General features: G+C 34.2%; 3 protein-coding genes across 3 annotated transcripts; all 3 read right to left on the bottom strand.

Annotated features, from left to right (window-relative positions):
* Nucleotides 1–56: 56 nt before the first annotated feature.
* On the bottom strand, nucleotides 57–4,065 carry FTSZ1-1 (homolog of bacterial cytokinesis Z-ring protein FTSZ 1-1). The gene is made up of 6 exons (XM_086457502.1): nucleotides 3,641–4,065; nucleotides 2,984–3,083; nucleotides 2,573–2,802; nucleotides 1,729–1,896; nucleotides 1,354–1,587; nucleotides 57–474 (listed from the first exon to the last, which is right to left on the bottom strand). Exons 1-6 carry the CDS (start codon nucleotides 3,905–3,907, stop codon nucleotides 199–201), a joined length of 1,275 nt encoding a protein of 424 aa, XP_086313628.1. The 5' UTR covers nucleotides 3,908–4,065; the 3' UTR covers nucleotides 57–198.
* Nucleotides 4,066–5,216: 1,151 nt separating this feature from the next.
* On the bottom strand, nucleotides 5,217–5,630 carry LOC147390131 (uncharacterized). Its single transcript, XM_086457716.1, has one exon. It carries the CDS (start codon nucleotides 5,628–5,630, stop codon nucleotides 5,217–5,219), a length of 414 nt encoding a protein of 137 aa, XP_086313842.1.
* Nucleotides 5,631–7,428: 1,798 nt separating this feature from the next.
* On the bottom strand, nucleotides 7,429–10,391 carry LOC147390130 (V-type proton ATPase subunit e1-like). Its single transcript, XM_086417069.1, has 3 exons — nucleotides 10,098–10,391; nucleotides 8,007–8,054; nucleotides 7,429–7,795 (listed from the first exon to the last, which is right to left on the bottom strand). Exons 1-3 carry the CDS (start codon nucleotides 10,193–10,195, stop codon nucleotides 7,726–7,728), a joined length of 216 nt encoding a protein of 71 aa, XP_086273195.1. The 5' UTR covers nucleotides 10,196–10,391; the 3' UTR covers nucleotides 7,429–7,725.
* Between the last annotated feature and the right edge of the window lie 3,724 nt (nucleotides 10,392–14,115).

Genomic DNA, 14,115 nt, shown 5'->3' with positions numbered 1-14,115 from the left:
CCATAGCCAGGTTTCTTTAAAATGGCTTCAACTGGGCATACATCAAAGTTTATAGGCTTGACAAAGCAAAACATTGTTACACCACTTGATTTTGGTGAGAAAAAACAATAAATTGTATATCTGATACAGAAGAAATTCAACATTACAACCAAGAATTAACAAAAGGGGGAAAAATGAAAACCACGAGGGTGAAGGGGCTTAGGAGAAGAGCTTCCGTGTGGGAGACCAAGAAGAAACAGAGGATGAGGTAGGGGTCTTGAGGGGCAGATGCAATCCTTTGCTTTCTTGGGCTGCTGCTGTTGCTGTAGCTTTCTCCACCAACTTGGCTGCCTTTGGGTCTGTCAAGAGTTTCTTCTGAAAAGATTGTGAGAAGCCAGTTGCAATGATAGTCACATGAATCTCACCATTGTATCTATCATCTACAACTGCCCCAAATATTATGTTTGCAGAGGGATCCGCCAAACTAGTGACAACCTGCAATATATTGCACACTGTATATAAATAAAGGGAACAACAACAACAGAAACAAAGCCTTATCCCAAAGATTTGGGATCGGTTGTGATAATTAGATGCAACCCCAATGGCATAGATACTAAGCTTATGATGTTTTACTGGATAACTGATACTAAACCCTCCATACTTGCAAAGGAATTTGTGACACAAAATTTGATGTAATGGGCTTAAGAGTAAGGAAACAACAGAAACGGAGTAGGAGAAATAGAAATCCCAAAATCCACTCAAATCCGACACCTTTAAAAACTGTTCAGGAGATTCCACCAGAAACTATTTCAATTTCCCAAGTTATAACTGTGAAGGAATGAATCTAGACCGTTAATCAAAAGACATTTTCTTGGATGATCATAACCACAAGATCACATTTTTTTTCATTGGAATCGATCAAATTTTTTTTTCCCTCATTGGAAGATCTAAAATGCTGAATCTTTGGAGTTCAAAAATCAGGATGGTTATAACAAACTATCCTCATTTCGCCTTTTAATGTTATCTCCTACCTCTTCATTTTCCAGAAATAAATACCCAGATACTGCTTTTCGATTATGGGCATAAATAAAGCAATGTTCTCTCCTAAAATAATTTAGAAATAAATCAAAACAGTGATGTGTGTCTTTTCCCATTCCTCAGGCGAATTTAGGGAAACTTTCAAAATGACAAAGCCCAGTAGTTCGGACAAGATGTAGATATTGACGATGTCTGAATGAGTAGGTGAAATTTGAAATGATGGTTAATAATGGGGTGCTTTAAAAGCAAAATGGCTAAAGCTGCTCAGAATGAACCATATTCTACAAAGCAAATAAATGGGAAGAAACATGGAAAGAGGAATGCTTTTCCAAGTACCTGAGAGACTCTATTCACTTCTTGCAAGGTAATGTCCTTCCCTCCAGTTATATTATACACAACACCAGTAGCAGACTCAATCGATGATCCAATCAGAGGTGCCAAAGTTGCTTGCTCAGCTGCTTCTTCCGCACGATTCTTACTGGAGGAAACCCCAACTCCAAGCATTGCAGTTCCCGAGTCCTTCATCACAGCCTTGACATCTGCAAAATCCACATTTACAAGTCCAGGGATCTGCAACAAAATACCCCCAAACAATAAAAATAAAAATAAAAAACATTTCATGGATCATATTTAAGAAACGATCAGAGGAAAGATAGCATTTGAAACACAACAGCAGTTATGAAAGAATACGATGTGTAGCAGATTACTAACCGTGATAATATCAGAAATTCCTTGCACCCCTTGGCAAAGAACATCATCAGCGAGAAGAAAAGCATCTTGAAGGGGTGTCTGTTCATCAGCTATGTCCAACAAACGGTCATTGGGGATTACTATAAGTGTGTCAACATTTCTTTGTAATTTCTCAATAGCCTCTAATGCCTGAAAAAGAACCAAGATGCATTACTTAGGGGGATTAAAGAAAGCAGTACAAGTGGAAACAACTGTAAGTCTACTTGTTTTAAGGGTACTGTGGAGTCTGTAACAATATAAGCCTAATACCGTATTATTGGAGGGATGGAAGGGGACTCGTATTCTTAATTCAAATGCTTATGAAAATACAATATAAAAATTTGAGAACACACCATTTGCTTTCTTTATTCTGAGAAATTCTCATTTATTATAACAAAAACATGCATGCATACATGTATCCATGTACATAAGTACATATGCTGCCTTCATAAATTTCCCTGTCATCTATTATAATTACATATGAGAAATCCGTCCCATCTCATTTTCTTGGGTGGAGTTTCAATGTGTACTCCAAAAGAAAAAAGATATCTTTGGTCCATTCTTCCTTTTGCGATCTACTGGGGACTTTGGAAGGAGAGGAATAAAAGAGTGTTTCAGGGAAGGATTGCTGGTGCAAATTAAGTTAAGATTTTTAAGGAGTGTTCTTTGAAGATATGGTCTTCAGATGTGTTATGCTCCACTTCTCTCCGAGTCTTCCTTTTACCATTTTGTTCTTTTATGCATTATTAGGGGGTCATCTCGTCCTCCTCTTTTGAAATAAAATATTTTAATTATAAAAAAAAAAAAAAGGCAAAGGGGAACCTGCCTGTATAGATCTTTTACGGCCTTCGAAACTGAATGGATAGGTAACCACACCAACAGTCAAATAACCAGCTTCCTTTGATATCTGTGCAACAACTGGAGCGGCACCAGAACCCGTTCCGCCACCCATACCCGCTGTAACAAATACAAGATCGGAACCCTTCAGGGCATTTGCAATGGCTTCTTTTGATTCTTCCGCAGCCTGTTCCCCCAAAAGCGGATTACCACCCGTACCTGCATCTCTATTACTAAATTGTAATCAAAGACATACAAAACATTCATCTTATAGCAATAAATAACCTTGTAGCGCTTTATCTTGGGTTTTATCCAACTCTTGTAACATATATGAACTATATAATATAGTTTAAAGTTCAGATCGTTCGGCATTTCTTAGGTTATATTGAGAGTACCAGACCTAGCCCACGCGTCAAAAGCTCTCCAATTTGAAGTGGGTTCTCCGCAGAAGACTGTAACAATGCTTGTGAATCCGTGTTTATAGCATAGAACTCGATGCCCTAGAATAAGAAAATAATGCAAAATTTTACATTAATGACCTCTTAAATTCAAGACCACAGTTTACTTAACTAAAAGGAATATTAACCCATCAATTATATGCTCAAGAACTTAAAATCAATGAGATGATGAGTGAAACTATAGAAGCCAACCTAATTTAAAAATGAAATATAAAAAATCACATTAGGATAGAAATAAATACTAAAGTAAAAAAAAAAAATCAATTAATAAATATAAATTATTTTTTACTTCTGCCCAAATTATCAATCTCTAAATAAACCCAAAACATGTTAACAATTCTTAAAAATTGCCTGTAAAAATGTTGAGCCAAACAGGAGTTATTTGCAATTATTTGAGCAACAATAGAACACCTATAGCAGATTAAATCACAAACAAATTCCCACAGAAGAGCTTGTGTGATAGATATTACAGAAAAATAATCTGGGGTTAAAAAAAAATACTGAATTGGGCTAAAAGAAGTAAAACCCATATCGTAATTCTACAACCAGAACAAAAACAAAAAAAACAAAAAACTTCTAAAAAGTGCAAGAAACACAACCTTCAATCCGCTACCAATCATACGGTTAACAGCATTATTGCCTCCCCCACCAACACCAACGACTTTAATCTTGGCAGACTCCATTGGAGCAAATGAAGAAGAACAGCAGACACCAATGTTGATTTGATGCCGCCAATTTCTAGGGCGAGCTCTTGGAGAAAAACCCATTTGAAAAACATCTTTATAGAGATTCTTCTGCTGAAACCCTATAGAAATTGAAGAAGATGTGATGAGTTGTTTAGGATTGGTGAGGTGAAGTGTAGCCATCTCTGCAACTGATCTTCAAGGCCTCACACAAAGTAATTGTGAATTTGTTTGGGAATTTTCCTTCTTTTGAAGGAGAGTGAGAGTGGAGGTTTTAGGGTTTAGAGTTTTACTCAAAAGTTGAGTTTGAAACTTTGTATACAATTTTAGAAGATTGGGTAAGTAGAAGCTTCGGAACAGAATTAGAAGGAGATTTTTTTAATAATGATCCTGTGCTTCAAGTAAGTCTTTTATACCTATGACCATAGCCTGATTGATGATCTTTAGCCATTTGCTTTGAGCATTTTTCACAATGGGCTTTTTATACAGGCCCATCGATTTCAAGACCAAAGCAACAAAACGATTAAATCTAATGGCTGTAAATCAACAATCAAGTTGATTTTTTTTTTTGGTATAGGTTCACCAAGATCGTTATGCCTTGTTTTTTTTTGCATTTATGTACAAATGTATTGGGCTAAGTAGTTTTAATTTGAAAAGAAAGGAATAATCAAAATTCATTTTAGTAGATGTGCGGACGTCTCGGGAGGGTCCCATATGCTTCGGTTCATTCAGTCCCCCTAGTCGGACTTAAGTCCTCACACCCAGTTATCCAAAATAAAAGAAGATGGCGAAGTTTTTATGTTGGTTAACAAATTGATGTAGTTTCTCCTCTTTCATCCAAATTTGGGATTTGCAACAACAACAAAGCCTTATTCCAAAGATTTGAGTCATTTAAGCAAACTTTTTTCCTCCGTTCTACTTTGTCTATAATCAAGTCTTCTGCTATTATGAATTAGTATACTTTCACTTATTCTTATTCACGTTCTTTTAGATCTTTCTCCCTCTTTTAAGATTTTCATTTTGATTGTAGTTGGCTTTCGTTGAACATACTCGAACTATCTCAATTGACATAAAAAATATTATGTAAAAGGATTCCTTTTCTTTATTATAACTTTAATTGACTACGAAACTCTCTAGTCACGAGTCTTTTTAAATATCATGAGCACAAAATCATAACATGTGGCACAATAGGGACCATCATCTGTGGGTCCCACTCGAACAATCTTCGAATTTGAAGAGTCACAGTGGTCAATAAGATAGTATAACCAACTCATGTTGAGACTTCTTTTCCAACATCCAACAGAATGAAGCTACTTTGATATTATAGCAAGAATTAGTACAAAGAGATGATAAATAGGACTTAATAGCAAACAAACAATCAAAACTCTGCTTAAAAGCTCAATAGATACAGAGGACTAATTCCTACTATCTTAAACAAAAATTAGCAATTAATGCCTTTATTTCATAACAAACAACGTATTAGCGCTTCGATTTAAGCCACGACTTTGGTCGATTCTCGTTCAACAGCTTTCTTTAAGAAGCTATCCTCTTCGAGCACCATTTGAAGAGGCAAGAATCCCAACCCATTTGCCATTGCAAGCATCATTCGCTTAGTCTCCACTTCAAATTCTTCCAAGTCTACCGTTCCATTAGAATCGTGATCAAACTGGAGAAATAAAGAGCGGTAGACATTAGCAAGCTCATTTGGGTCTCTCTTGACATCTACACCGAAATGGGTCTCGAAAATCCTTAAGCTTTGCAACTCCTTCACCATTTCTGCATAGGAGAGTAGACCATCATGGTTTGTGTCAAGTTGATTGAAGCGGTCGATGACTGAGACTTTGAATGCTTCCTTGTCTTCGATGAAATTTCGAATGGTTGCACCATCTAACATTTCTACACTCATTGTTTCCTTAGCTTTTTGAAATAAAGAAAAGAGATTATGAAGATCAAGAAGTAGAAACAATATTTCTTTATGGAGTGAAGGAGGAGATAGCTTCATGTTTATATATATAGGTTATGTTATGATGGGTCAGAGAGAGTACTTTTCTTTGCTTGGTTTGATAAGCGTGTTGTTTCATTCTTTGTTTCTAGTTTGTTCTACTGTGTCATCAAAGAAAACTATGTGCAACCAAATTTTTATCTCACCAACCCTTTTAATCAAAGTTATCAATCTGGATCAGATGGTTCAGATTCATGTATCAATTATATATTTATGATGAACCCAATACAAGAAGTGGGGCCAATATGTGAAAAAACATAAGGATTTACGTGGTTCAGATGTATGCTTATATCTACCGAACTCACTATTTTCTCATAAGTTTTACAGTCCTAGAAATCTTTAATTATCAAAACATGTAAAACTTCCCAAAATAGAAAATCCCTTGATAAAATATTACTCGATTGCTCTTTTCATGCCCTTTAAAAAATTTGGGTCGGGGTTTTGCCCCCCAACTCTGCGTACAGCAAGACATTTATACAACAATCGGACGGTCCATATCGCTGAATGGGTGGGCCCGGTGTATGATAATAGAGTAGGATCAATATGCTTTCAAAAGTAGAAAGTGCAAACCAGCTGAACATTTTTCCTTGAAAGTCATACCATAACGTCCAAGAAAATAAGAAAACAAGAAGAAACTTTGAAAAAGTCAAAAGTCAAAAGTCAAAACCAATTTGCTTCCTAAATAATATTTTTTAATTTTTTCAAAAGAAGTGGAGATTCCATGAACGCGTTTCTGTTAAGCCGTTGATTGTTGGTAACTTGGAAACCCTCGTCCTTCGAAAACAAGAAGACCCATAGTTTCTGATTTTACAAAAATGCCATTTTTGAAATAGGACTGTAAATGGATCGTTTCAGATCCAAAATCTAATCTGCTCCAAAACTTGAAGTATGGATCAAGGATTTGGACTCCATTAAGGATCAGATTATCAAATCTGTCGGATCAGTTTTAGAACAATAATGCCCCAACAATAGGGCTTTGGACCTATAAAATATGGATTGGTTTTGATAGATCATACAAATGTCCAATCCAATTTTATCGGATCAGTTCCTGATCGGATTCGATTTGTTTAAAGACTGGTTCAATCTGATCTATGTGAAAAATCAGAATTGCCAACCCAAATTGAGTCCTATTGCCAATGTTCGCGCATTCTTCAAGGCATCCTTGCTGGTCTCTCCCCAACATTGAGATTATATGATCATCAATCCAGACCCTTAAAATCAAAGGAGCATCCCCACATCTAGATAATCCCAACCATCCATTTAAAACATTTTCTTATGACATATAATTTTTGAAACGACGTATCTGGCCTCTTAAAAGCACTCGACTATTCATCGGGGCATGTGCAATCCCCTCCCAACATGCACCAAGCAATTTTCGGGATAAATTGATGATGGAGGATCTTAAGGGGGGATTTGAATTCAAGACCTCCCCTTCTGGAGGCATGGTCTTAGAAACAAGGCAAATAAGAAATGAGTCACAATTTTCTGACACATGCCCCATGACGTGGCATGAGTCAGAACCATAGATTTTTCCCTCTAGGTACACAATTGTACATCCCCATAAATATGTGCCATTGTGTATCCCGAGGAAAATAATCTATGATTCTAGACATACCACGTCAGGGGGCATGTATCAGAAAATCATTATTCATAAGAAATATAGATTAAAATACCAAGATAGACAGAAGCCAATGAATCACAATTATAGCACAAACAACAATGTCTCATTTCCATAATTTATTTCATTAAAATCAAGTAATTGATATTTATAACAAAGCCTGATGAAACAACCATTGGTCCTTTCAGAGATGTGTCTTGTACGGCAACTCGATTAAACAAGAAACACAAACCACGAATCCAACAAGAACAGGACCAAATCCTACACAGAAAGATTGACCAAAAAAAAGTGCTGAGACCTGAAAGAAGATTCTTTTCTGGTGAACTGCTCATCACACACAACGTTAATTTATGGGTTTTTATATAACTCAGACAAAGCACCTCACTCCCCCGCTTCACTGAGGATTGGAACGATTAATGGCTTCAACTGAGCAAGATATACTATCGCCCACCTAACAAAGCAAGAACAGAATAAATTAAACTATTACCACATGAGAAACAATAAAGTAATAAGGTCTTGCATGAATAACAGTTGGAGTGGACTTGCAACATTCTGTTATTTCATATAAAATGACCACTAAAACATAAATAAATCAAAAAAAAGATATCTTCCAAGAATAAAAAAAAAAAAAATTTCTTCCCAGTGTCAAGCAAAGAACTCACATCATCCAACAACAAACAGTTGCTGTAATAACCAATGTTAGGTGGAATCTGCAACACAAAAAATATACGAGTTATTTTAGATGAAAAATGAAAGGAAATAGATCTATCTATTGAAAACCAGAATCAAGTATCCAATAACATTTAAAATCAATAATGACTGCATAAGTTAATATGCCCAATCTCCTCAGCCATAATCAAATAACTATTAAGCATTAAGCTGGAGTCTTTCTTTGATATAAAAATCCAATTATAACATGGATATGCTCAAGCAACTGTTGGAGTATGTGTATATTTTGAATAAAGATTTTCAGATGCCTCCCTCTGACACATGCCCCTGATATGGCATGTGCTAGAACCATAGATTATTTCCTCGGGATACACAACTACACATATTTATGGGGATGTACAGTTGTGTATCCCGAGGGAAAAAGCTATGGTTCTAGCTCATGCCACATCAGGGGGCATGTGTCAGAAAATCACGACTCATTTTTTACTATGAGGAGCTACATCAGGCACTCACCCAAGCAACACAGCACAAAGTTAGAATGATTGGTCCTATATAACTAGGATTGCCGAACGATAGAATGTCACCAGAGATAAGTATGTTTGATACATTGCAAAGCAACTTTGAGGTCGTGGGTTCAAGGCTTGAGGAGAGTTGATCCCATGACCATGGTTCAAACCCGTTGGACCCACTTTCACCTCCATTAACCACTAACCCCTTGCTTGCCTAGCAAAAAAACAAAAAGCATATTTCCCTGAAAATATTTGCTCCCTACCTTCTGGAGGCAAGGGAAGGTATAACTTAAGATTTGCTAATTATAGAATAAGAACCATGATCTCAAAACCATCTAATTGTCAAGGCTTTGCGATCTTAGATTATCCTATAATAACATTTATTACTTAACAAGATTATTACAATTTATGCCATAAAAGTCCAAATATACACAATAGAATACCCAAAACCTTGATTATCACTATAAAAATCCTGAATGAAGTTTTCAAAAATATTTCTGTTTTCTCTTTTGTAAAGAAAAGCTATAGCAAAGCCCCTACATTTTATATGGTGGTTATTGGGAAGGGAAGAAGTCCAAAAGGATAGAGTGAGGTGAGACAAATGAGATCCCAATTATTGTATGTTCACCAAGAATTGACCCCAAAAATCCTAAGCATTTTGCTCTAGTTATAGATGAAGTAATTGTTCATATCCAAGAAGGACTCCCTCGGTCTATGTATGTTATTCAGAAAACGTCAAAGTGTTGGTTGATGAGATTAGGCGGGAACAAATGCAATACCAAGACTCTAGAGGAATGCTTTAGATTTTAATGACTTTAAAATAAGTCCAACCAAAATAAAGTATATAGTAAGGACACACACACACAGAGGTTGAAATAGTTAAAACTGATGGCTTAGAGATACCTTAAGTGACATTTTTGTTATCTTGGTTTTACTATCCATAAAGAGGGAGTGATTGAGAAGTATGTTTCCCATAGAATGATGGCTGAGTGGCTAAAGTGGAGGTTTAATTTGCTTCTGTAGTGCTATATAATCGGAGTAGCAAATCAAACTATAAGGTTTTAAAAGAAAATCATGATTAGCTATGCTATGCTAGCAAGGCCATCAAGAGGCATATTAATAGAATGAACATAAACCAGAATGATTCCTGAATCTAATCCCATATATTTGGGATAAATCTTATGTGTGATTATGATGTCGAGGTGATCTAATGGTGATAAAACTTCAGTCCAAAAAACCCATAATTGGAACAAAATCTTCAAAAAGTTCATAAGATGACTTCAACTTCTACAAAACAACTGAACTAAAAAATAAATTAAAAAAATCCATAATTGGAAAAAATTCTTCAAAAAGTTCACAAGTTGACTTCAACTTATGATAAAAATTAAACTAATGAGTATCAAAGCAGGCAACAAATTATTCATTAAAAAAAAAAACCCATAATTGGAACAAAAGCTTTAAGAATTTCATAAGATGAACTTCTACAAAATCTCATTTTGTAATCAAAATTTAAAAGTTAATGAGTTCCAATCAAATCTAAATTGGGAAAAAAATTGAGATTGAGAGAGAAATTACAGATTCGCTGAAGGTCCTTTGTTGAAACAAAGCCTGGCCAAAATAGAGGTAACAACGCCCACTGAGATGAAAATTAGGGTTGTTAACAAGAAACCCATTGCGATTCGATCTCAGCACAGCGGAGAAGAGTCTTAGTGCGAGGAAAATCTGAGATTTCGAGCTCGATTTGGAGATCAATCTAAACCAGAATTCGAAGATAAACAAGAACTTGTTACCAGATCTGAAAAATGCAATAAGTTCTCTTTCCGAATCTCTAGAATCGAGGTACTGCAATTTGTGAACGAGATGAAAATAACCAAACGATCGAAAGACAATAGAAATTCTATTGGCACCCCAAATTTTCTTCATAATACTTGTACAAGATATTATTATTATTATTTTGTTTTGACGGCCGCACGTATCATATCATGTATTATACAACATTTAAATATAACCACATGATAGAAAGGCATATAGAGATTCGAAGTCAAGACTTGGGGAGCATACCCAATCCATCCTTACCATCTCAGCTAACCCTTGTGATCAAAATTGATTTCGTAGAATATACTCGCAAAAGATAAAATAGTCACCTATCGAATAAGTTGACACCAGTCTATCAAGAAAGTAAGAGATTGATATTCTCATCTATTAATTTTTAAAATTTTAAATTTAGGCGGGTTGTAATAAGTAAAAGTCGGGATTCCAATAGAAGTTCTCAAGCAAGAAAATAGAGAGAGTGGTATTCTCACCCTACTCATTTTTAAATTTAGTTCAGGTGTAATAAGTAAAAAATTGAGATGTCAATAAACGTTTTCAAAGAAACACAATAAATATATATATATATATATAGTTCAGGTGTAATAAGTAAAAAATTGAGATGCCAATAAACGTTTTCAAAGAAACACAATATATATAGTTCAAGTGTAATAAGTAAAAAATTGAGATGCCAATAAACGTTTTCAAAGAAACACAATATATATATATATATATATATATATATATATTATTTTATGCCATTTTATTTACTTTTTAGTTGAAAATTTTAAATAATTTTTAAATTAATTATTTCTTATTTTTATAATATTACCCTTGAGAGACAAAAGATACTTGTGGAGGAAAATAAAACTTAGGTGGTGTTTGTTTGCGTTATTTTTCAGCGCTTGTTGCTGAAAAAAATTAAATTCAGCACTTTTGTCAAAATAGCGCGTTTGTTTACTCGTGCTTATTGCTGAAAATAAGTGAAAAAAATTCAGCACTATTTTGATGCTGAAAAAAAGTGCTGAAGCGGTAAGCGCTTCCCTTTTTTCAACACGGACAAGTATGCCCTTTGTTTTTTTGAGCATGGACAAGTATGCCCTTATTCTTAAAAGGATATTACCTCTTATATCCCATGGATAAGTATATAAACATCCTACAAATTAATAAATCCACACCATAGCTAAATTATTTTGTCTTATATGGGTTAAAAGTTTTGGAATGAGTTGATTTTTGGTGAGGATGATCTCTACAATGAGGAGATTATCCTCACAAAAAATCAGCACATCTTAAAACTTCTAACCCTATCAAAACAAGTTCAAGAACCGTAAATTGTCCATTTTTTTTTTTTAAACTATTTTTAACAAGTTAGAAGTTTCAAAATAGGCTGATTTTTGGTGAGGATGATCTCTATATCATATAAACCATCCTCACTAAAAATTTGCTCATTCCAAAAACTTTAATCCATATAAAACAAAACAAAAAATGGCTATAGTGTGGGTTGCCCTTATTAATTCATAGGGTGCTTTTATAATTATACATCCTTCATTCCATCGAATATTATTCATCCAAAATTAAGTTCTTTTAAAATTGATTTCAAATTTTGGTGACTTGTATGACATTATTATTTTTAATTTGAAATTTGTGGGCTTTTATAAATAGAAATTATTATTTATAAATTGAAGATTTGAGTATTATTTATTATTTAAAAATAAATTATATTTTAATTTTATAAGAAATAATATATTTTATTGTGTTTGATAATAAATAAGCATTTGAAACATGTAAACAATGTATAATATGATTGTAAAGGTAACAAAAACAATTTATCAGTTTCAACAATGTGTAACAAACATGATTCAGCATCTAAACAAACAACTTTTTCAGCACTTAAATTCAGCGCTTAATGCTATTCATCACTTATTTTTTTCAGTTTAACAAACAGCACCTTACTTTAATTTGATGAAAATATATCAAAATAGTTCTGATCGTAATTTTATTATTACAATAGGCTGAGCCAATTTTGAGAACATGACAATCCATCAAGATGAACAGGTCGAACTAAAACTGAACCCGACCGGATCAATGAAGAGGCCAGTCCAAAGGAAGCTTAAAAAATAAATAAACTTTAATGAGAAAAATTTACATTTCTTAATTATTCTACCTTTTTTGAGATTTGGAAGAAAAGAAATAAAAATGGATTTTTGGATAATTTTTTATTTTTATTTTTTATGTTCTTACTTTAATCTTCACTGGCTCTTTCGGGTCGGGCTTGTCACTGTTATTTGTGTTTAGTAATATAAAATTTTCCTTTTGGACGGGTCAATTTGGACCAGACTATCAAATCTAGATCCGGCCTTTAATATATGCGACAAAGAACTGATGGAACAGGAAAGGTGGAGTAGCTCAAATGTGCGGCTCAAGTGCTTATAGGCTGAATTTTTGTTACATGGTTCGCTCGGTTTGAATTTGGGGTCCATGGTTCGCCACTCTAGAATGAAAGTTCACTTTGATTTCTTAAATCCGCTTATATACGTGGTTTGGTTTGATTTCTTTGATTATAATGTTAAAAAATTATAAATTAAATAAAAATAAATTAATAAAATAACTCAAATTTTATGAAAAAAAATATATATAATGAAGTGGTTTGGCTTACCGAACCTACTAACCAAATTGTTGGCTTTGCTGAACCTGATGCTTTGGTTGGTCGAACCAAATTTGATGGGTTTATGGTTCGCTTGATTTTATGAATCATACCACAAACTGGTTCGCCTTATACCAGCTCATAGTTCGGACTAATAGAAACAAATTGGGTAACAGGATTAGACCATTTGAACCATAGTTTTAGAATTCAAGGGGACTCCAATGTCCTTGGATTGATAGCTGGCTAAAAATATATTTATTTATTTTTCTCTTTATAAAAATTTATATAGTAAAACACAAAGGTGGATCCCACTCCAATTACAGTTGTGAGGTATAAATCCTATTGATTTTTCTAAAGATTACTCCATGGATCGTTTGTTGGCAATTGTGACTGTTAGGGAATAATGAACAAGTTGTATCATTTCATGTTTCTATTCAACATCCCAATAAAGTGAACATGACGTCCGCTTGAACTCATCTAATTCCTATTTTGGTCGTGCAAGTTTCATTTGTTACACGGTGGTATTATGTTGAATCTCCGTTGCTTGAGACGACTAGAAATTCATATTTCTAGTTCACATTATAGAAGCCATCCTGTATTTTTCTTGTGTTAAATTAAAAGATCTTTTTCTGTTTTTTGATAGATAACAATATTTATTAATAAAGTGGTCGAGGAGACCAACTAGAAAGGTACATAGGAGGAATTTAAGAACAAGCGATACTACAAACCTGGCCCTGAGTAACAAAATCCGCAAAGAAAACACCCATGAACTCCACAAAAGCCTTACGTCAAAAGAGAAGACATGAGAGCACCAATAAGACCACCTCTGACTCTTCTACCCCTTTATCTACAAAGCATCTATTGTTCTGCTCTTTCCAAATTGCCCAAGAAAAAGATTTTATCTGATCAAATAAAAAAGACCATCCCCTATATCATGAACTCTCTCATCTAAATACAAAATCTTCAAAGAAAATTTTTATTTCCTTAGAATTCTAAATCCTCGCTACTTTAGGTTGTGGAGAGGGAGAGCTTAAAAAGAAAGAACCTTAAAATCCTTAAAAGACAATTTACTCTCTACTTAAATACAAAATCTACAAAAATGGATGCAACTAAAAGACATTATGAATCTTAGCCCAAAGG

This window comes from Akebia trifoliata, chromosome 11 (genome assembly GCF_017979445.1).
Source record: "Akebia trifoliata isolate Shusen 1 chromosome 11, ASM1797944v1, whole genome shotgun sequence".
NCBI classification, from domain to species: domain Eukaryota; kingdom Viridiplantae; phylum Streptophyta; class Magnoliopsida; order Ranunculales; family Lardizabalaceae; genus Akebia; species Akebia trifoliata.
This window is presented reverse-complemented; position numbering and strand designations above follow the sequence as displayed.

What these genes read in the sequence shown, in the direction of transcription:
- FTSZ1-1 (XM_086457502.1), bottom strand. Translation starts at nt 3,907, where the DNA reads ATGGCTACACTTCACCTCACCAATCCTAAACAACTCATCACATCTTCT. An exon ending in TGATTGGTAGCGGATTGAAG is followed by an intron (nt 3,084 to 3,640) that starts GTTGTGTTTCTT and finishes TTCTTATTCTAG; the next exon opens with GGCATCGAGTTCTATGCTAT. An exon ending in GAATTTCTGATATTATCACG is followed by an intron (nt 1,588 to 1,728) that starts GTTAGTAATCTG and finishes ATTTTGTTGCAG; the next exon opens with ATCCCTGGACTTGTAAATGT.
- LOC147390131 (XM_086457716.1), bottom strand. Translation starts at nt 5,630, where the DNA reads ATGAGTGTAGAAATGTTAGATGGTGCAACCATTCGAAATTTCATCGAA.
- LOC147390130 (XM_086417069.1), bottom strand. Translation starts at nt 10,195, where the DNA reads ATGGGTTTCTTGTTAACAACCCTAATTTTCATCTCAGTGGGCGTTGTT. An exon ending in AAAGGACCTTCAGCGAATCT is followed by an intron (nt 8,055 to 10,097) that starts GTAATTTCTCTC and finishes TTTGTGTTGCAG; the next exon opens with ATTCCACCTAACATTGGTTA. An exon ending in ACTGTTTGTTGTTGGATGAT is followed by an intron (nt 7,796 to 8,006) that starts GTGAGTTCTTTG and finishes TTGCTTTGTTAG; the next exon opens with GTGGGCGATAGTATATCTTG.